General features: G+C 39.2%; 1 protein-coding gene and 1 long non-coding RNA gene across 2 annotated transcripts; one reads left to right on the top strand and one right to left on the bottom strand.

The window, feature by feature from the left end:
• Positions 1 to 770: 770 nt before the first annotated feature.
• LOC109209399 (5-formyltetrahydrofolate cyclo-ligase-like protein COG0212) lies at positions 771 to 1,643 on the bottom strand. The gene is made up of 2 exons (XM_019372659.1): positions 1,126 to 1,643; positions 771 to 1,014 (listed from the first exon to the last, which is right to left on the bottom strand). Exons 1-2 carry the CDS (start codon positions 1,519 to 1,521, stop codon positions 928 to 930), a joined length of 483 nt encoding a protein of 160 aa, XP_019228204.1. The 5' UTR covers positions 1,522 to 1,643; the 3' UTR covers positions 771 to 927.
• LOC109209401 lies at positions 1,447 to 12,904 on the top strand. Its single transcript, XR_002065345.1, has 3 exons — positions 1,447 to 1,526; positions 5,644 to 6,036; positions 12,634 to 12,904. It is a non-coding gene; the product is annotated as an uncharacterized LOC109209401 (long non-coding RNA).
• The last annotated feature ends 10,722 nt before the right edge of the window (positions 12,905 to 23,626 follow it).

Here is a 23,626-nt window from a genome sequence, read left to right on the forward strand (position 1 = left end):
TAAAAGTATAATTATATTTTTGTTTTTTATTTTTAATTTTATTCCTTCATATTTTGTTCTATCAAAATTTGACATCCTTTAGATATGAAACTTTAATTCATAACGCTTCTTTGTCTTTTTTTCTTTATTCTTTATTTTAAATTAGTACATAATTTGAAACTTTTTTTACGAAACTATTAGTTTAGTTTAGTTTATAGCTCTCTTCCATAACGCGAGTCAAATTAAATTAATAAGTATTTAATTTAAGTATTTTAATATAGATCACATCGATAATTGTACGGTAAAACTGGTAAGAAATTTCTAAAGTTTTAATAAATTCTTAAATTTGTAAAGGTAAATAGATTTGTTGCTAAAATTTAGGTAAGGTTATAAATTATTTTAAACAATGCAGCTTTGAAACTAAAAGGAGTAGCGGGCAAAACTCTTTTTCAGGTTTTGTTAAGAACCAAAATAAAAAGAGCAAGGTAAACTCGCTTGTTAGCTCAGTGTCGCTTGTACTATCGATTGTGGCCGAGGACTTCAGTAGGTGTCTGAACCCGCTTGAATAAAGTTCTGGGTCTGCCACTGTTGAAAGCCTTACCTTGTATTTCTACAAAAGGCTGTTTCCGCGTGTTAAACCCGTGACCTCAAAGTTGGATATAAAATACTATGTTTAAACACTACCTTGACTAACTTCTATTATAATCTTGAATTCAAACTGCATTTATCCAGATCCAGTGCTCATAACTCTACATTATCTGTCGTAAAACAGAACTATGCAAAAGTCGTGCTATATTAAATTTTTTTCTCTTTCATTCTTCATTTATAGCAAAATATTCATGAATCTAAACATAAACATTCAACCGTCATCTCATTAGAAGAAGAAGAAAAATACGGTACTTTTAACATTTTTTTAAATAAAAAAGACAAGTTGATGAAAGCCGACCATCAAGCGTGAGAAACCTGACTTGCTTTTGTGGTGTATCCATTCACCTTCACACACTTGGCCCCTTTAAACTCCTCCATTTCACTCAACTGCCAGTAAACAATAAAATATAAAATTAGCTAAACAACTCACTTAATTATTTTATTTATAATCGCTTTTCAGTTTTGTACAAACAACACATAAAGATGCAATCTTTGAACCTTATTAGCAGCAACTGAAGCTCCAATAAAATTGGGTATCCGATGATGAACGGGCCTTGGGAATTGGGCTATATTTTGGCCTTCCATTAAGTCCCAAATCCGTTTTCGGATAACCCATTTCCAAGCTTTCGGGTCTTCTTGGTCTTGGGTCTCTCTTTCTGAGGTTTCAGCCATGGCTTTACGCGCCTCGGCGTCGAGTCTGTGACGCTCCGCCTCGCATGCTGCGTCGTCAAAAACTGCGTCGTTTCTCTTTTGGGAATCCACTTTGAGTGAAAATTGGGGAATATCAGAAAAATTGAGAGAAATAGGGCAGTCGGATTCGGAGAGAATTCGGCTGTGTTTGGTTATGGAAGTGAATGGAAATGCAGAGGAGATTCGGAGTACGTGTAATTCCATGAAAGGTAGTAGTTTCACTTCTTCAAGGATTATTCACTATTTGGATTTTTGGAACTGATTTCCCTTTTTTCTTTTCCTTAATTTTTTCCACCCTTTTTAATCTTTTTCTTATGGCTTTAAAAAACAAAACAGATAATAGGGTTTATAGCCTGTTTGGCCAAGTTTCTTTTTGGCCAAAAATATATATATATTTTTTTTAAAAACACTTTTGACCAAAAATTGAGGTGTTTGGCCAAGCATTTGGAAGGAAAAAAAGTGCTTTTGAGGAGAAGCAGAAGCAGTTTTGGAGAAGCAGAAAAAAGTAGTTTCCCTCCAAAATCACTTTTTTGAGAAGTACTTTTGGAAAAAATACACTTAGAAGCAGTTTTTTAAAGCTTGGCCAAACACTAATTGCTGCTCAGAAGTGCTTTTCAAACTAATTAGCCAAACACAAACTGCTTCTCACCAAAAAGTACTTTTAAGAAAGGTACTTTTGAAAAAAAGCACTTCTCAAAATAAGCTGATTTTTGCAGCTTGGTCAAACGTGCTATTATATTCAACTGAATAGGTTGAGAATTCTATGTTAAGGGAGCAATTTTTTTCATAGGGTACACATGTTGAGTACTTAAATTTGCCTAGTCTATATAATGCTTCATATTTACTCCTAGAAACATTTATTACCTACACAACAAACAAATATAAATTAACCCATAGATAGTTTGGAAGGACTACATTAGAGAAAGTGAAAGGATGGATAATTTTAAATAAAACGGAATACTATCAAGTATTAGTTATATGTATCGCTCGTCATACTATTAGATGCTTTCTATCCCTACTATTATTTATTTAAACATATTTATCCCCCCATTTAACGGTCCCATTATGGGTAGACACGTGACGACATTTTAAACACCCTAACCCATTTTCCTCACTAATAACAAAACTCACCCAACAAATCTGAACCGGTTCAATCTCCTCTATTATACATAGTCCATGAACAATTCATATCCTTTTTGTTCCACCACTTTAAGTCCATCTCCACCATAAACAGCTATATAGAACTGCCACATATTTCCACCAAAAAATAATTGTGCGTCAAATATCCCATATTTTCGAACTTTTCACAAACACCCATAACTAGTAGATTATAATAAGATCTAATCTAACGACATAATTTTCACACCATCTCCTTCCTTCCAAAAACCACCTCGTTCTTTTAAGCTAAAAACTCTACCACCAGTTCACCTTCCACCTTATCCTTCATCCACTCTATAATAACCCGAAAAAATTGGCAATCTTGCCTTAGAAAAATAGTACCATTTAACACCACTACCATTATATTATCCACCATACAATCAACTTCCTCCCCTAACAACCAAGGTGTTATAAAGACCATAGAAGAAATCACATCATAAAGAAAAGTGTGAAGGAAATAAAATAAGGGTGTGTTAACGCTATGAGAATCAAGGATAAAATTTTGACCATCGAAAGCTATGGAAGTTGAATATGATGGTGGAGCCGCCTGTTCTTCAAACTTTGATTCAACCCATTTACCCGAAAAAACTTGAACGATCACCTTAAGCTCTTCAATCGACCTCAATTTTAGCAAGTGCAGTTATGGAATTAGGGTTGTGATGAGATTTTGTCACTACTGGACTGAAATAGAAAAATTGGCTTCAATTTTTGTGTAGAATTCATGATTTAGTGAGAAATTAGTGAGCATCAGCATTTGCTGAAGAAGGTGTTATAAGTTATCAGAAAGTAAAAGGTTATTTCAGTGTGGTTCTAGGTGGAGGAAATAGTGTTTGTACTGGTGATTAGGATATTTTATTATATTTTTGGGTCCCATATCTCTGAGTTGGAGTGCCTTTAGTGGGTTAAGAATTCTTTTACTTACACGTGGTTGAATCAGTTCAGGGTTTTTAGGTGGATTTGGGTATTAGTGAGGAAAATCGATTATGGAGTTGAAATTCACAGGTCATGTACAATTTGCTGTTGTTGGCTGCTCAGGTGTAATTGTAGTAGTATGGAAGGATGACTTTCTAAAAATTAAGAAAGTGTCAACTACACCACAAGGTGTCCAAATCCTGGTCAAGTTGAACTCTTCTAGTGACCCTTAACTTTTTTCAGCAATTTATGCCGGTAATAATTATGCTCATAGGAGAATCCTTTGAAATAAATTGATTAATATTGTAGACTCTCCTGGGTAGTTTGCTGGTTGGGGGTGATTTTAATGAAGTCCTTAGGGCTAGAGATAAGTTTGGGGTAAACAATGTAACTAGTTCTAGAGCTAACACTTTTAGGCATCAATAACTCAATGTAAGTTTGTAGGTCTAGGTTATAAAGGTAGCAAATACACCATTACTAATAAAAGATATTCTAACAACAACGATTTGATACTAGAAAGGCTAGATAAGTGTTTTGAAACTCATGAGTGGTTAGTTAAATATTGTGATTCTTCAGTAACGCATCTCCCTAGAAATCACTCTGAACACTGCCCTAGTTGTTAATCTAGAGAAGGATAGTGTTAACAATGGTAGCAGACAATTGAAGTTTGAAATCATATGGTGCAACCGCCAAGATTTCCCATCTCTAGTTCAGGGCTGTTTTATAAATGGGACCAGCTTAGCATAGGCCACCAAGTCTATTCAATCTACTATTATAACTTGGAATAGAAAAGTCTTTGGAAACATTTTTCATAGAAAAAAATAGCGCATTGTCGGAATAACTGGCATTCAGAGACCTACTAGCAATCTCTTCAGTAATTTCCTTCAAGAACTTGGGTCAAGCTCCAAGCAGAGTACGATACAGCCCTAGAAAATGAAGAAGATTTCTGGAAGTTAAAGTCAAGAAGATTTCCACACTTCAACCCTGAATAGAAGGAGAAGGAATAGAAGTTTAACTTTGACAAATAATGTGAATAATTTAATTCAGGATAGTGATGCTATAAAACATACCATCTTTACCTATTTCAAGGATCTCTTCATTACTGATCATCACTCTAATAATTAACCAAACACTAATCTAGGGTCTGACCATATTATTAGTGAAGCACCAAAGTCCATTCTTGATGCACCCTTTAGGAAGAGTGAGATCAAGCAAGCAATTGACTCCTTCAAGCCTATAAAGGCACTTGAGCCTGATGGACTTCATCATTTTTTCTATTAAAAGTATTGGAAAATTCTCAAAGATCATGTTAATGCATTCTGCCAGTTTATCTTCTCAACTTATAAAATGATCCCTTAGATCAATTCCACCTTTATATGTCTTATTCTCAAATGTGATAATGCAACCATGCTCGAGCATTTTAGATTTATAAGTCTTTGTAATACAATGTATAAAACAATCATCGTCAATAGAATCAAGCCTATTTTGTCTTCTATCATTGATCTAAACCAGACTAGTTTTCTTTCTAATTGAAGGGCTACAGATATTGCTATCATAGTGAGTACTGTTGACATCCAATTTTTTCCGTCATTTCTTTCAATTAATTTTCTTGAGCTTCTACGTCATTAATACATCAAATACTTTTATTTTTAGTACCATTTTTCTTTTATTATTATTATTATTATTGTTAAATTGTTATTACTATTATTATTTACTATATTATTTTTTTTAACTACTACTACTACTATTGCTGCTAAATAATAATATTATTAGTATTATTGTTATTATTAATCATTAATTATTATTATTACTACTACTATTGATATTATATAATTTGTTTTAAAGATCAAGTATTTGAACACACTTAGAAGCTTTAGAAGAAATAAAGGACCATTTTAAGTCCAAATTAAGAGAACCATTTAAGCTCAGCCCAAAAGACCTTTATTTCCAAGACCAAATCTACTCGGCCGAATTTTAATATAGCCCAAGTTCTCTTAGTATTCCACATACACCTATTCAAAATCTATCCTATCTAACAATCCAAACGAATTAACTCACTACTATAGAGATACAATACTAGGGTTCCTAAAATCTCTTTACAGCTGGGCGTCTTCCCTTTTTGACAAGGTTCCAGACTTCTATTTCCTGAAATCAGATTGGTTCCGCCATTTCCATGCAAAGGTTGCTGTGGTTTCAGCCTTTTGTCATAGAGGTAAACTCTACTTTTGTCACTGATTTCTTCTTTTACCATTTCAGTGCAAAATCCTCTGCTCTTTTTTGGCGTTTCTTCTGAGTTCTTTGCCCGAGCATGTTCTTCAACGTTCAAAATTTAAACGTCCCTTTGGACGAGATTCAAAACCTGAAAATTGACAATCCCGCCCAAAGAGAACACGAAACCCTAGCTCTTCATCTCCTATAAATACCTTTTTAAATCTCAGCCGAAGGGGAAGCTTAAAAGCTTGGAATCCAAAAACATAAAACAACAAAAAAAAAACTCAGTTCATATAATACACTGCTTTTCTTTTAATCTCAAGCCTTACAATCTGTGGAAAACTTCTTAATATTTAGTCTTCACTATACATTCTCAACAACTAAGGAGTGGTAGATCTGAGACGACCTTGCAAGCCCAGTTCACTGCCCCGCAAAAAGGTAAATTCTACTCCAACTTGTTTAATTTTTTGTTGTTAAAATACTGTATTTTAGAAATCATGTGTTAGAATTTTTGTATTAAAAAATATTGTTTATGTTTGTAGATTTGTTTCTGTTGAGAATATTGAATAGCATGCCATCATTAAAAATGTTTTGTTTCTCCTTCAAATATGACTATAGAGTTGTCTGTTTTAGAATTTATGTCTAAAGTGTATCTTAAATAATCTTGATGCCTAGATTGATTTGCAATTGCATTGGTTTGCTGGAACCTCTTCGTCTATGAATGTTTCTTTCCATAAATATTGAGATGCTCATAAAAATTATTCTATTCTGCCATATTTCTATTTTCTGTTTTAATCCAAGATATATCTATTTTTATTATATAGAAACGAAAGGGTAATTTGGTATTCTAGTTTCCTAGAAGCCTCTATTATAGGATGGATTTGGTATTCAGTTTTTCTTAGAACTCATGCCTTAAAGTTTTCTTCTTATCAAAGTCTGTTTTTCCGACGGCGTGACAAAATGCAATTCCTTGTTCCTTTGGGTGTATTTTACTAAGTTAGACATCGTGTCTTTAGGACATACACTGTCAATATAAAGATTCTTGAGTTTTTCCTATTGTATCTTTTATATAAAAAGTAAGTGTACACATGTTAGAGCTATTTTAATAAATTAGCATGTACTCTGACATATGGTGAAACAATTTAGTTGTGTTCTTTAAGTAGTCTTGTCATTTATTTCAGGAGTTGAATTCGTGTGGTAGTGTACAACGTGAACGGCCATGGATTTTTCTAAGTTTAGGCTCATTTCTTGACAATGTTTTTTAAAATGTGTCACGACCCAAAATCCACTAAGAGTCGTGGTAGCGCCGGACACTGCTGTCAGGCAAGCCAACCAAGTTACTTAATCAAATTCTCGTTTTAATACTTCTGAAATCTATGATTTTCCTTCAAGTTTAGCAATATTGAAGAATATAGTCTCAAATCAAATTTAAATGATAAGCAGTAAATACAATACTTCAAACCTTCCCAGAACCCGGTATCACAAGTGCATGAGCATCTACTGATAAGGAAATAAAATACAACATCCGTCCGGAATACAATGGACAGGAAATAAATACAATGTACTGAAGAGGGCTATACTAGCTGCGGGCCGCCTCGAATAATGCAACTCACCTAGCCCCCAAATCATCCGCGCTGCTACGCCCAGTGGCTGCTAGAGATGAATATACCTGTGCAATAAAAGAGCACAGAAGTATAGTATGAGTACGTAATCAACGTGTACTCAATGAGTATCCCGCCTAATCTCGAATAAGTAGAGACGAGATGGTCAACTTGGACACTTATTAGAGGTCATTTGACAATTATACTAAAAATGTGAGGAAATCATGGATTTATATAGCAGTTCTAATTCACGAAGCCGGAAAACAGATAAACACCTTCAACAAATAATCAAGGATTTTCAAGGTTTACTCTTTATTATCTTATCAATTTTATCAAGCTACGAAGGACAAATTTCACATTTTCAGTTCTCAAGTAACAATATAACATGCGCAAATCACACCGAGACGACGGTCCGATCCAACAGAAATAAACTGTGCATTTGCCGAGGGTCGACGACGCGCCTATAGATGCATCTATTTAATCTGCCGAGGCGTTCGGCCCGTTCCATAAATAAACACATACGCTGCTCGTGAATCATGCATGCGACGCAGGTACACATAGAGATACATGCTCAATCAGTCAAATAAGAACTTATCGGGAATATTTATCCAAATAAAACAATTTCTCTTCTTAACAATTCAGGAAAATGATGTTTAATCTCTTTTTAAGTTCATTTACTAATCCAAGGTAACTTAAGCAATTCAATCTATCAATGGGTTCATACTTAATCCAAGTATAACATGCTGTGGGTCCTAACTACCCGGACAATAGCATAATAGTAGCTACGCACGGACTCTCGTCACCTCGTGCGTACGTAGCCCCCGCAAATAGGAGCACATAATCAATTATATTCACCTATGGGGACAATTCCCTCTTACAAGGTTAGAAAGGAGACTCACCTCGCTCCGAAGATCCATAACCGGCATTTCACGCCCTTCCGAAGACTCTAATTAATGCACCACGCTCCAAAACTAGCCAACGGTTACGCAAATCCATTAATATATGCTAGATTATTCATTACAATCTAATTTATAGAAATTCCTAACTCCGATCGAAAAGTTGACTAAAACGCCCTCGAGCCCACGTGCCCGGAATCCGAAATTTTTCGAAGATAAATATTACCCATGACCTTAGGAACTCAAATATATAATTTACTTCTAATTCCATGCTCAAATTCGTGGTAAAAATTCTAAGGTTGCTAATCTTCTAGGTTTTCCACCAAAACCTCAAATTATACTAATTTCAATGCTCAAATCCCTACATAGTTTATGTATTTAACTCAAAATAGGTGGGGATAGCTTACCTTAACATTGATGACGAAAATCCCCTCTTGAAGCTCCCTAAAAATCCCCAAAGCCATGAAAAATGTGAGAAAAATAGCCAACTCCCGATTTTTAAACATCCTACTGCCTCCAGGTATTTCCGCTTCTGCTGAAGCAATACCGCATCAGCGGTCCCGCTTTTGCGGAAAATCCGCCGCTTCTGCGGCTTCCCCTGACCTAGCCCTTTTCCGCTTCTGCGGTATAATATCCGCAGATGCGGTCCCGCTTCTGCGGAACTCTGACCGCATCTGCAGTCCTCCCTAGGTTTCCTATTCTCGCCTCTGCGATCCACCATCCGCAGATGCGGTCCCGCTTCTGCGGAACCTTGACCGCATCTGCGGACCACGAGCCTTCGACCATAAACCGCTTCTGCGGCTCCCTTTACGCTTCTGCGGGGTCGCTTCTGCGGCTACCCAACCGCAGAAGCGGAAACACTAGCAACCAGATGCCTTCAGCTCTCTTCCAAATTTCGATTTCGATCCGTTAACCATCCGGAATCCACCCGAGGCCCCCGGGACCTCAACCAACCACACCAACCAGTCCCAAAACACATTACGGACTTGCTCGAGGCCTAAAATCGCATCAAACAACGCTAAAATCGTGAATCAACCCCCAATCCAAGCTTTATGAACTTTATAACTTCCAACTTCTACTTTCGATTCTTAAACCCATCAAATCACGTCCGATTGACCTCAAACTTTGCGCACAAGTCATATTTGACATTACGGACCTACTGCAACTTTCAGAATCGGATTCCGACCCCTATATCAAAACGTCCACTTCCGGTCAAACTTCTCAAAAACCTTCAAATTTCTATATTTAGCCAAGTGGCTCCAAGATGACCTACGGACCTCCGAATTCACTTCCGATCGCGCTCCCAACTCCAGAATCATATACGGAGCTATTCACAGTCTCGGAATCCCAAACGGACATTGATAACATTGAAATGCACTTCAAGCCAAACTTATGAAATTCCTTCTAAAATGCTAACTTCCACAATAGGCGCCAAAACGCTCCCGGGTTATCCAGAACCCGAACCGGGCATACGCCCAAGTCCGAAATCATCATACGAACCTGCTGGAACCTTCAGATCCCGATTCCGAGGTCGTTTACTCAAAATTCCAATCCTTGTTCATTCTTTCAACTTTAAGCTTCCGAAATGAGAATTCTCTTCCCAAATTAACTCTGGACTTCCCGAAATTCAATTCCGACCACGCGTACAAGTCATAATACTTGAAATGAAGCTCCTCATGGCCTCAGGCTGCTGAATGGAGCGCTAGAACTCAAAATGACCGGTCGGGTCGTTACATTCTCTCCCACTTAAACATACGTTCATCCTCGAACGTGCTGAGAACTACACTGAAGTAGTCTGAAATCACTGTTTAACTTCTCATGCACCTTCCCGTGCTACCACAGCTCAACTGAGCACATTAGCTCGATCATTTCTGAAGATATTTCCCTTTTGTTCAAGCAAATAAGCCTTAGAGCCCAATTCCAACATCCGGAATTCTATGCCCGACCTGTTTCCAACATAAGATCACCATATCAATCACCACACGTTGTACCCAAACATGACTGCATAACTTGCTGAATTCACACCTTGCATCATTTTACTCACCGGACCACAATAACATTCTCTGATCAACTTAGTCGAAATTCCACGAATCTGATGCTCCCATTGCACCCCATGACATACACCGGTCTCACCCTAACTCTTACAATACCGCCACAACGGAAGAGATGTGCAGAAACTCATAATCAACTGCCGAGTCAACCAATCATTGAGTCTATACTTCTGACAATAAACATTACCATATTCTGAACCAAATCGTGATCTTTGCTCCTTAATATATTCCATATAGTCAGATTGCACTGATCCTGAATCTAACGATTCCATCTCACCCGGTACGAACCGCTCAGGCAATAAGCCACCCCGGACATAATCAAAAGTTTCATATGATGCCACAACGTGCCAATAGGCTACCAATTAGAATGCGACACCAAAGGAAAACGAACTCTGGAAGGAATTACCTAACTCCAGCACTAATGCAGACTTTCCTTAGAAAATAGGAACCGAGACGCACAAAAATAGCATATAGAACCTTGTGGGTGTGTAAACCTTGTGGGTGTTTGATTTAGTACTTGTTTATGGTTGGGTGTTTATTATTTAGCCTTGTTCATCCTGTAATTTGTGAAATTAATGGTTGCAAACATTAGTTCATGCCCATTTGACTTAGTCTCTACTTGAGAAAGAGAGACTTAGTCTAAGAAAACTTGGCTAACAAGAAATTGGGTTAATCGAAAGATAGATAATCCCAATTAAAGGGTTCAACCTAGAGATAGTAATAACCCGAATTGAGCTATTATCAACCGTTTTGTGCAAATACCCATTTGGACTTGAGAAAGCCAATTGGATAAAATCACTCTCTGATCGAGAGGTTTTGAGTGGGTAAATAAGTATTGATAGCTATAATACACCCTGATCAACAAAATAAGCATTAAGGCTTATATCCCATTAGGCAAACACCAAGGTGATGATCATATCCCTAGGCTTTTTACAAAACTTGAAAAACAACAAAAACAATTTCTTAGTTTCATTTCTTAATCTTGGAATCTTAGTTTAAATTAGACCTAGAAACAACCCAAATTTGTGGAAGAGTAAACTGAGATAGTTCAAGCCCATACTACAATATATACTACTAACTCCCACTCATAGCTCCCTGTGGAAAATTGACCCCCACTCCTTGTTGGGTATTACTATTGCAATCGACCGTTTCATAGCTTGTATTTGAGGTGTGAATTTGGACGAGATCAATTTTTGGCACCGTTGCTGGGGAGCATCGGAGGGCAACTCGGTTGATGAACAGCCAGCTGTCCAATCAAAGCCTCCAGGAAGGTATCAATTACGGGACGAGCCTTCCACATCTCAAAGCACCCCGAGGGTTCAGAGAGTGCTAGTGAGGTTTGAGAGCCTTCCTCTACACATGTCCTTGAGGCACCATCGACTTTAGTTCATGATATTCCAGATGATGGCCGAATGGGTGATACTATAGTTGCCGGCCTTGAGAGGTTAAAGAAGAAAGAGGTTTAGGAGGACGTGTTCGTCAGTCTAGCTGCCTTCACTAGCTTCCGAGAGTGGTGGCCGGTGAGATCGCTCACTTTTGAGCGACAGTCCCAATTGAAAGACATTGAAAAGTATAATCCAGAGGTCTTGAGATATTGAAAAGTATAATCTAGAGGTCTTGAGATAATTTCGAGAGTGGAAGGGGTGGATGTGGTTCACCCAGAGTGTAGTGGATTCCAAGGAGTATCTGGTCCGTGAATTCTATGCCAATGTGGCCCATATAAAGGAAGGGACCAAAGTGACCAAAGTGAGGAATCTGAAGGTGATATTTGACCAGAACACACTGAACACCTACTTGGGGTTTGAGGACATTGAGCTTGTGCAGTACTTGGAAAAGCTAGCAAGGGGAGATACATCCCGCCCATGGATAGCTGAGATTCTTGCAGCTCCGGGGCCACCACCACCATGGATCATAGCAGGGGTTCCTATTTAGCGGAACACCCTAAACTTCTAGGCGAAGGGATGGCAAACCTTCGTATGCAGCCGACTAGACCCGTGCCAGAATGAAACAAACCTCCCTATCCAGCGGGCAGTTCTAGTCGCTTCCATTATGGCAGGGTACCCGATTAAAGTGGTTGTCGTGATGTCGGCCAACATGTATGTGGTCGCTAGGCAACACCATCACTAAGTACCTTATCACACAGTATTTTTGGATCAAGCCGCACGACCTCGGCATAAATCGTGCGTTGTAATACTCGAAACCCATTTACACTTGATATTATTTTATGGCTTGAGCAGTTATAATTTGTTTAATGACCAAAATTGATTTGGAGATTGTGGAACTTACTATCAGTTAAGGAATTATTTATTCACTGCTCGCTATTGTGTTATCATTATTATTCACTTATTTCGTGCCTATTTAGAATTTTTGTATTTTTATTATTGGCCGCAGTAAGTATCGATCGTCACTACTTCTTCTAGTTTAGACTAGATACTTACTGAGTACATGTTGTTTATGTACTCACGCTACACTTCTGTAATCGTGCAGGATCTTAGGCAAGTGCATTTGGTAGTCGTCCCAGTGTGCAACCCTGTTATCCTAAGGCATAGTGGTGAGGTGCTCTCTGAGTCCTTTCTGCAGCACCGCGGTCTCTCTCTCTTTTGTATTTACTTTCTGTCTACTCTCTTTCAGACAATAGCCTAATGTTTTGTATATTATACTAGATGCTCATACACTTGTGACACCAGATCTTGGAAACATACCAGTAGACACTTTATGGCTCTTGGATATTTATTTCATTGTATTTGCACTTTTATTAGTTTACACTTTACCTTATTAAATTCTTCTACTTCTCATTTACTGAATAAAAAAAATCAACTACTTTGAAATTAATAAAAGGAATAAATATATGGCTAGTTCACTGTTGGCTTGCCTAGCAGCAACGTTGGGCGCCATCACGGCCTATAGGAAAAATTGGGTCGAGACAGTTTAAATCCTTGTAGAATGCATGTAATTAATTTATAATATGTGAGAATTACTTACCTTGTCATAGATGATGGAAATCTCCCCTTGAAGAGCTCCAAAAATCGCCCAAGCCATGAGAGAAGTGGAGAAATGAGCCAAAACCCGAAATAAATTGAAGTCTGCCCACGCGTTTTGTCACGACCCCAGTTTTCCTCTGTAGGATGTCGTGATGGCACCTTGTCTCGAAGACTAGTTAAGCCTAACATACATGCAGAATATGACTGAAATAAGAATAAAACTCTCAAATACTCAACAACTATTATAAAAGAAACTTTGCAACTCAATATAACAAACTTCCCAAAATATGGTGATAACAAGTCCCAATCTCTACGAATAAGTATTGATCCTCCCTATACAACAGTGTCTGTAAATGGAAATAAATTGAAGTAGACCAACTAGAGGGTGACTCCGAGGCATGCAGACGCCGACAGGTACACCTTGAAGTCTCCAAAGTTGAGCTCGTCTCACTATTGCCTCGACTGGTAGGAGGTACCTGGATCTGCACAAAAAGATATGCAGAAGCGTAGCGTGAGTACACCACAACGGTACCCAGTAAGTGCCAAGCGTAACCTCGATAGATTAGTGACGACATCAGGTCAAGGCCCTACTGGAATAAATGAGAAACTAAACAGGTATATAAACGTGTAATAATGATAACAACGGAAATGAGACAATAAAGAAATATATCAAGATTAGCTACACAGAACTAAGGCAATAATGCATCATGGAAGAAAACAAGGAATGATATGCCAAGGAAACAAGCAACCAAAACACAAGTGAAGTAATAGAAATGTATCAAAAAAATCACTACCGAGGTACTGCCTCATAGTCTAAAGTCAAAAAACAATTCACAATCTTTCCTTATATCACCGTGAGATCCTTACATTTAGTTTTAAAAATCATTTTCCCAAAATAGCTACTCGCGTTTTAGCCCACCTTATCACATCGCGTGGCTTCAAGTATTTCCCTACTAATAACACGCGTATCAAGCCCATGTTATCTCACCGCATACGTTTCAACCCCAAAACCTTATACCACCGTATGCGTATTAATATCACAACGTATCACAAATCACACTTCAAGTGCACAATATCACAACTTACCAAAGCAGTCAACAATAATGATGTTTCCACAATAAATAGCCCGTGGCTCAACCACAATATGCACAAGAGTCTCAAAATAACAACCAGAATGAAAAACTCAACAAGAAAAGTATTTCACAACTTGAAAACTTTGCCTCAACACGAATCACAACCTTTATAGCTCAATACCAATTTCAACAACAAGATATTCCAAGAATTAACAACTTCACGTAAGGAACTCAAAGGTTAAATAATGAATAAGGAATAGAGGAAACAATAATTTCAACTAGGCATGTAAAGGCAATTAACAAGTAAGAGGTAAGACAAGTAAATCATGTGAAGATAGACTAAAGATGATGAATATAACATATTATGGTACCTCAATTAAAGGCATGAAAAGAATCTATGCAGCTAGAACCAGTCAAGTTACAACATTTAGCCCGTGTACACCCTCGTCACCTCGCGTACACGGCTTCCACATATCACAATTAACACAAAGATTTCACTAATTAAATGATGAAAATAACAATGGATTCATGTAATATAGCCAAAATCGAGTTATAATTTCTTGAATCTCGATAAATTGCCACAAACCGAGCAATCTAGGTCCAAAAATGAATAATAAAATCAAATCCTCGAAGGCCTCTATTTATGACCAGTGATTCCGCATCTGCGGTCTCTCAGTCGCACATGCGACGCCGCACTTGCAGAAAACCATCGCAGGTGCAGTTCCCACTAAGGTCAGGGAATTCCGCTTTTGCGGAAAAAAATTGCGCACCTGCGAACGCATGCCTGCAGAAGATCTCCGCTTCTGCGATCCCTGGGCTGGCTAGCCCCTTCCGCTTCTGTGGTGCTTCTCTCGCACCAGCGATGCCGTTCCTGCGCATAGCTGACCGCACCTGCAGTCCCAACTGGCCTAACCAAACCTGGCTTCAGCGGCTCATTGGCCGCTTCTGCGGTGCCGCACCTACGGCCCAAAGTGCACAGGTGCAATTGCACCAGACACAACAAAGCTTCAGCAATCACACAAGTCCAAATTTTTCCGGATTCAATCCGAATCACACCCGAACCCCATCCGAATATACCAACAAGCTCCAACACACATAACAGACTTACTCGAGGCCAAAAATCACATCAAACAACATCGATTCTACAAATCGCAACCCAATTCAATCCTATTGAAACTATGAACTTCAGAATTCCAAAACTAATGTCCATTCATATAAAATAATACTCCTATTGACTTTAAATTTTGCACACGTCATAAATGATATGACAGACCTATTCCAACTTCCGAAATCGGAATCCGACCATGATATCAATAAATCCAACTCCCAGTCAAACTTCTCAACCTTTCAAACCTTCAACTTTCTAACTTACACCAATTCAAGCTGAAATGACCCATAGGCATCCAAATCAACATCTGGATACGATCCTAAGACCGAAATCACCATACGAAGCTATTGGAACAGTCAAAACTCTATTCTGGAGTTGTCTGCACAAAAGTCAAACAACGGTCAACTTTTTCAACTTAAGTCTTTGACTTAGGGACTATGTGTCCCATTTCACCCTGAAACTTATCTGAACCAAAGCCAAATATTCTGGCAAGTCACATAACCATAATACAACACAGAGGAAACTGTAAATAGGGGAATGAGGCTACTATGCTCAAAATGACCGGCTGGGTCGTCACTCTTTTCCTCTTCGCGATCGCGGAAGAACCATTGCAATCGAAGGCTAAAAATACTGCTTCCCAAATTTCCTCTACGTGTTCGCGACTATCGGGTCACGTTCACGAAGCCTTCAGATCCTACGACTTCGCATTCGCGGTATAAGCGCTGCATTCGTGAAGGCTTAACGGCTCCAGGTCCGCCGGCTCCCAGCCTTCTACGCGTTCGCGACTCTCTGTCGCATTCGCGAAGGGTAACCCAGCTCCTTTTCTTCGTTCATGACCTCTTCGTCACGTTCGCGATGAAAATCATGAATCGACGATCAAAATCCTTCTTGCAACTTCCAAACATTCAAACTTCTACGAATGCGTCCGAATCATACTTAAACTTTCCGGAATGACACCAAACTTTATGTACAAGCCACGAATGAGGATACGAACCGATTCCAAGGCTTGAAATCCCAAGCGGACATCAAAGTACACTTCAAATCAAACTTAGGAATTTCTAAAACCTTCAAAATGCCAACATTGCACAACAAGCATCAAAATGCTCCCGAACCACCCGATACTCAACCCGAACATACGCCCACGTCCGAAATCATCATACGAACCTATTGGAACATTCAAATCCCAATTCCAAGGTCGTTTACTCAAAAGTCAAACCTTGGTCAACTCTTCCAACTTAAAGCTTCCGAATTGAGAATTTTCCTTCTAAATCAACTCCAAACTTCCCGAAATTCAATTCCGACCACACGTAAAAGTCATAAAACATGAAGTGAAGCTACTCAAATCCTCAAACTCACAAACGAGGCGCTAGAGCTCAAAACGACCGGTCGGATCGTTACATTCTCCCCCACTTAAACATACGTTCGTCCTCGAACGTGCCAAGAACCATTTCGGAGTTGCTCAAAATCATTGTTTAATACCTCGTGAACCTACCCGTGCCACCACAACCCACGTGAGCACATTAGCTGAAGTCAGACTGAAGATCCTTCCTGCTACCTTAGCCAATAAGCCTTAGAACCAAATTCCAATATTAGAAATTTATGAGACTTGATTCTAACATACGAACACCGTATCAATCTCAACCCACTGTTCCAAAAATGATTATCCACCCATGCTAAAGCCATACAATGCACCACATTATTCGTATGCTCATAATAACATCCTCCAAGTGTAGAAGCTGCAAATTCGCTAACCTGATGCCCGTAGTATACCTCATATGCGCATAAGACCTGATCCAACCCTCGCGATACTGCAACAGTGAAAACAACACATAGAAGCTCATAACCACATGCCATTCAATAAGTCATGGATTCTCTCCGCTTAGCAAGAACCATTACCTCAATCTGAACTGAATAATGATATTTTTTGTTTAATATACCTTACATAAATCTGATTGCAATGACTACAGGTCCAATAACCTTGTCTCACCCAGTACAAGCTGCTCGGGCAATAAGCTACCTCAAACATCATCTAAAATCTCATATGATGCTATCAATGCGCCAACGAGCTACAACTCGAATATGACCCACAAGGAAGAATGAACTCTGGCAAAGAACTACCCAGCCCACGTAACGAATAAAATAGCCAAACAGATGCTATGAACCTATCTCAGAGATCAGAAACAAGGCACACAAAATAAGTATAAGGAATCGTATTCGACATCTCACTATTAGGGAGTGCAACTCTATCCACACATGATACCGTTGCGGCATGTAACCCGATCCAAACATTGATACCCGTTGCAGCGTGCCACCCAATCCACACATAATAATCAATTGGGAAGTACCCATCAAGACATAATGCTCAAACCCACAAAATTCCTTGATATCGACCATGAGCACGCCAAGTGCATAAATACAACCCTGGGGAGATAGATAGTGCCATGTGCTACAAAACTCGAGCACGATTAAGGTGCAATAAACGACCTGCATCACGAGAACCATCTCGTTGATATAACACCACAAGCTACATAGGACCACAACACATGTGTGAATAATCAAGCCATCTCAAAACCCACATGGCATAAAAGAGTAGCACTTAAAAATGACTAAGGCATGCATATTATCCACCATGCCCGAAGACTCATCTGTAAGCAATGCTACATTGAATAAGTATATCTGATCTGGTATAAAATATACATTCACATAAGGCCTACCCACATACCTTAAAGTCGATTCCGATCATCCCCAAAGTAGGTCAATAACCTTCCAAAGATCTACAATGATCGTACCCAAGATACATATGATTAACTGTCCAATCCAAAACAAACTCCTATAGTCAGCAACCAAAGGAACAGAGCGCCTCTCAGTCATAACCTTTCCCACTGGTGATAGTACCAAAATCTCCAAACCTGATTTCAATATCTAACAATCAAGTGGCTAACATGTCACACTTATACGATCTTCACGTAGGACATACTCCCACAACCTTCCGCACCAGGTAGAAAATCTGAACATCACTAGCCTTTGACCATGTTATTTCTATGGTGCTAGTCAAGCATCTGCATTTCAATACCTAACTATTCTTCCATAAAATAGACCCTACTCAGGCTGCCCGAAATGGTTCCAATATACTATGAACATCTAAAATCCTCCCTCGCTCCTCTGAGCTCGGGACATGCTTATCAAAATCGAATTGCAACCTTGATCCTCAACTTCCAATTTCCATACCGCCAACTGCACCTATCATGCCGCTACACAGGAGTACAATAATTTTATTATAACCCCTGAACAAGCCGTAGAAGAAACACTCCATTGGCCAGAACCCCTTTCACTCCCCTTATTTTAGAAGAGCAATTGCAACACGCCACCGAATTCCATAACCATAGAAAATGCAAACCTTAAGTCGTGGTCTAAACTGCCATAACTCTTCCGGGACCCATTTATACATAACAAGGCTATCAGAATAAAATACCTCTAATTCAATCAAATTACGGTGGCTGTCAAACCCACACGTTCATCCATGAATCACCTGTATAGCTTAACACATCGAAGGAACTGCTCATTTCCATAACCACGCTGATTCAAACTGTTACTAATTGAATCAGTTTCTTCTAATTTACTCTTGACTTGCCTTTGAAACAACAGTTCTATTCAAACATATAATGAACCTCAAACAACACTCATCCCGAGTGACCGAAATCACGAGACCACATCATCTTAATATCCATAACTGTCTCAAACCTTCCTTATGTACTAAACAGTATCTCCGATTTATACACCCGTTCTGAAAGATCTTCTACAAATCTGAAGTTGTTTCTCCCATTCTTCCAACACTGCACCGCAGATCTGATGGTAACATAGAAAGTCCCCGAGTATTCTTCACACTATGCGGCAAAATCCATTCCTCAACCTTATAACGAGCAAAAAATCCTTAGTCACCGCACTTAAATTCTTGAACCCATTAGAACCAATATTGAGAGTCACTCACTCCGACCTGGTCCCGAATATAACTAACTCTAGTGCTCCACTAGCACATGAACACTCCCAAAGAAGCAATCAGATGAATTCCTTTCCTTCTACATCACATCCACAAGAATCATAAACTCCGAGTCATCCTAACATCTGTGCACAAATTGGCAAAGTGAAATGTAGCACACATACATCAAATTCCTTGCCTGTAATACCCTTGATGTTTTCTCCCCTTGGTCATAACTAATTTACAAATGCACCGATAACCCGATACTGCCAAGGCACACAACCACGTGACCCCATTGTAGGCGGTAGACTCCCCCACTTAGCTTCACGCTTCAATCACACAATTGAAGAACCCACATTAACTCATTCTTCTCAGTTACCATGATCTCGCACTGTTAACCCGCCAAATTTTATCTCATACTCCTGTTAAGCTTTTCATAAAACATTTCGAGTTATTAGCCTAAACCGCAGTACATGCCTCTCACTGGTAGAAAGTAGGAATCTTCGTAGGACTTCATCAAAATCATGCAATTGCTAACCTGCTCACAGGAGATAGCCCACCTGTGTAATTCCACATAGACGTCTTCCAAAGACATTGCTCTGGTTACAACTACCACAAAATCAATAAACCCTCTTGAGCCTATGCTTGCCTACCAGCTGCAAGAGCTTGTTCATTCCCCTTTAGCAAAAACTGAAGGTCACAACTATACACTCCAAAACTCGAAATCATGTTGCATCCCAAAACGATAATCAAGCTTCCACACCCTTCTTCATTCCAAGAAAACTCCGTTCCATCATATTCAACCTCCCTCATTATAGTAGCCACCATCCCAAATGAGATTTATTGACTTAGTCATTGTCCACCATGATCTCCAAATCACTCTAAACTTTCTCAAAGCATGTGGCTATCCTACCACAGGATCCATACGTTACTCTGCTACTCCCACTTCGGTTAAACCATCTCCATAAGCAACTTCTGGACCTCTGCTGCTCATACTTAACTTGCTATCAATTCAACCACCGCAAGACACCTCCCACTATGTCCTTCCTCCTCCTTCACTACCAAAATGTTGTCTCAAATCATAATCCATCTTTGTAGCACTCAAACGGTTAAATTGCCACCAACTATGAGCCTCCATAAAGATCATCTCTCTCGATCCATCAACATTAGAAACACTGATTCGACCCTGAAGTCGCAATCTTTGATAACCGCTGCTTAGGCACCATTCTACAACATCATGCCCCAAAGAAAATTCAAAGGAGACCATAACACCGATGAGCCTTAATTCATTTCAAAAACATTAAGTCTCGCTACTCCATCAACGAAGGCCTAAACACCCGTAGTTCGATTTCCTTTCCTCCGCTGGAATTAAATGCCGAACCTCTAAACCATGAACCGATAAATCCTCCTTTCAAGTCATTCAGTGCCGCAACACATAAATAAGTGCCCTATTGCAAGGCGACGATAATAGCTCGCTCGAATACACAGGGAGAAACATCATGCACCACATCTGCAGTACCACTACAACTCCCCGATGCCCAATTGATAACAAGTGCTCAACATCGTATAAGAATGAGTAGGAAGGAAATGAAGGCATAAGCTTCAATGGAATCAAATCGCACAATCAAGAAGGAAAAGTGATCTTAACAGCCCTTTAGCCTTTTGAAGATAAGTACAGACGTCTCTGTACCGATCCATAAGAATCTATAAGACTAGCTCATGACTCGTGAGACCTAATTGAACCTAGTGCTCTAATACCAAACTGTCACGACCCAAAATCCACCATAGGTCATGATGGTGCCCAATGTCGCCGTTAGGCAAGCCAACAGTGAACTACCAACTTAATTATTTATTTTATTAACTTTAAAATCATGAATTTTATTAAATAAAGAAATTTGCGCATTTAAAATCATGGATACATACACAATTAGTAAGATATAAAGATGAAAGATGGCAATGTTGTGAAATCATGTAAAATATCAACTAAAATATCCCAAAACCCGGTGTCACAAATGCATAAGCATCTGCTAATGAGTGCAACAGTAATACAACATATGTCTGGAATAAAATAGACAGTATAAGATAAATAAATAAGATGGAGACTTTGAGGGCTACGGTGCATAGCATAGAAAGCATATCACCATAAAGTCCCCTCACTAGTTGCGCGTACACGCCAGGATGACCACCAAATGAACCTGTCAAATCCTGCACGTTCAATGCAGAAGTGCAGCGTGAGTACATAAATCAACGCGTACCGCCTAATCCCGGAGAAGTAGTGACGAGGGGTCAACATCAACACCTACTAGTGGTCTAATAAACAAGATGCAAGAATCATAAGCAGGCATGAAATACAATAGGGTCAATACAATAAGGAACAACATATAACAAAATCCGTTAACAAATACTATCAAATTAAATACCCCCAAGTGCCACATGCTATCTCAACAAATAAGAACCATCAAGTAGATATACAATCTCAGGTCATAAAGAGTATATTACATAATTTCCATGTTTAATAAGAGGGTAACTTCATGGGTATTTGACTCCTAGCGATTTTTCGCACGAATTATGCCGAGGTCGTTCGGCCCGATCCAAAGTTGTGTACATATACTGACGAGGTTGTACGACCCGATCCATGGATGCATCTCATATCTACAAATACTGCCGAGGCGTTCGGCTCGATTCCCAATGAGAGAAGAAATTTATCGAATTACGGGCTACTTGTTTGTAATATAACAACAGGTACGTAAAGTAATCATGATTGTTACCAATTTTGGAATACCTCGCCAACAACTCAAGGTAATGAGATTCGATCTAACATTATCTCTAATCACATTTAATTTATATGTTTTAGATAACTTAACTAACACCGAACAATTTTGAACAGAAATCTTTACACAAATACTACAAGTCATAAACTCTACAGAGTTTTTGCTAGATACCTCTAAATACAACTATTCCAAAATAAGGGTAAACAGTGCAATAAAAAAACCAACTGCAACAAATTATTCCTACACCTACCAGGTACAACCACACAACGTGAAACACTACACATAGGCATAATAAAATTTTTGATCATAATAGCTGCCCGAAATCAACTCCAGCACCGACAATTAGCCTCATATCCGTTAGAAATCTGTTTCAAACCTCCACAACACTGACAGTGATGCAAGGAACGCGAATACCTCATAACAATACACCTCAATCAACAAGTCATAACTAACACCACCGGGCACACACCTTGCAAGCTAAAATCAAGAAGCACAAAACGAAAATGACTTAATATGTAAGGAGAAACACATAAGAGAATTATCAAACAAGCCCGACAGGCACAACTCTCTATCAAAACTATTTTACGAATCAATTTACACGGAAAAATCAAAGTATATGAACAAATCACAATGATCTCATCCTGATATAACTTCCACCGCAGTACACAGCCCTGATATAACTTCCACCGCAGTACACAACCCTATTGAAACACATCAAATCACATGAAATCGCAAGGGTACCACCCTCCACTATGAATCACAAGTAGAATATATATCAAACCAGCCGAAACCTTCCACTAGATCAATTCCGTCAAAAAATTACAACAAGTACTGGCTCCCACACCAGTGGAGCATCTAAATCATAGATCATAACCAATTACTAAGGAACCACATCAAAACCTACCGTAATGGACAACAGGAATTCACTACTAGTCTTGTAACTCTCAGTAACGAATAGAAACAAACAATAGACACGGGCTAACACTCATAGAATCTTGCAACAGGGTCAAACACATAAACATAATACTAAGTCATGAACTCACCCATAGGTGGAGCAACAAATATGGGAACGCACCCCGATCAGCAGAACTGGAACAAAATATGAGTAATGCTCCTCTATAACAAATCGAAAGCATACCTGTATGACATTATTTGACACAACGGCCTCAAGCCTACTATATGAAGCACATCAACGGGCCAGGCCTTCCCTCTTGGGTGCCCACTACCCACATAAATACCTCGTTGTGATACATCTGCCCTGAGTCTAGGACAATCTATCGCCATGTGGCTAGTATCTTCACACTTAAAGAAACCTCTCTGCTGATGTGGCTGTGGGAACTGTGCGGTACGTGTACCTTGAGACCCATGAGCACCTGAAACACCGTGCGAAGCCTGAAATGAAATCTAAACCGGCTGACCCACAAAACCTCTACCATGCCGCACCCTACCTCCAAAATAAGGACCAGCAGATCTCTCCAGTCTGCGAGGCCTCCTAACCTCCCTATCCTCTCTCTCCTGACCCTGCCTGCTCTCCCTCTCCTGGCCCGCCTATCCTCTCTCTCCTGATCCCA

The sequence above is a fragment of the Nicotiana attenuata genome, unplaced genomic scaffold (genome assembly GCF_001879085.1).
Source record: "Nicotiana attenuata strain UT unplaced genomic scaffold, NIATTr2, whole genome shotgun sequence".
Taxonomy (NCBI): domain Eukaryota; kingdom Viridiplantae; phylum Streptophyta; class Magnoliopsida; order Solanales; family Solanaceae; genus Nicotiana; species Nicotiana attenuata.

What these genes read in the sequence shown, in the direction of transcription:
- LOC109209399 (XM_019372659.1), bottom strand. Translation starts at nt 1,521, where the DNA reads ATGGAATTACACGTACTCCGAATCTCCTCTGCATTTCCATTCACTTCC. An exon ending in CTTCAGTTGCTGCTAATAAG is followed by an intron (nt 1,015 to 1,125) that starts GTTCAAAGATTG and finishes GTTTACTGGCAG; the next exon opens with TTGAGTGAAATGGAGGAGTT.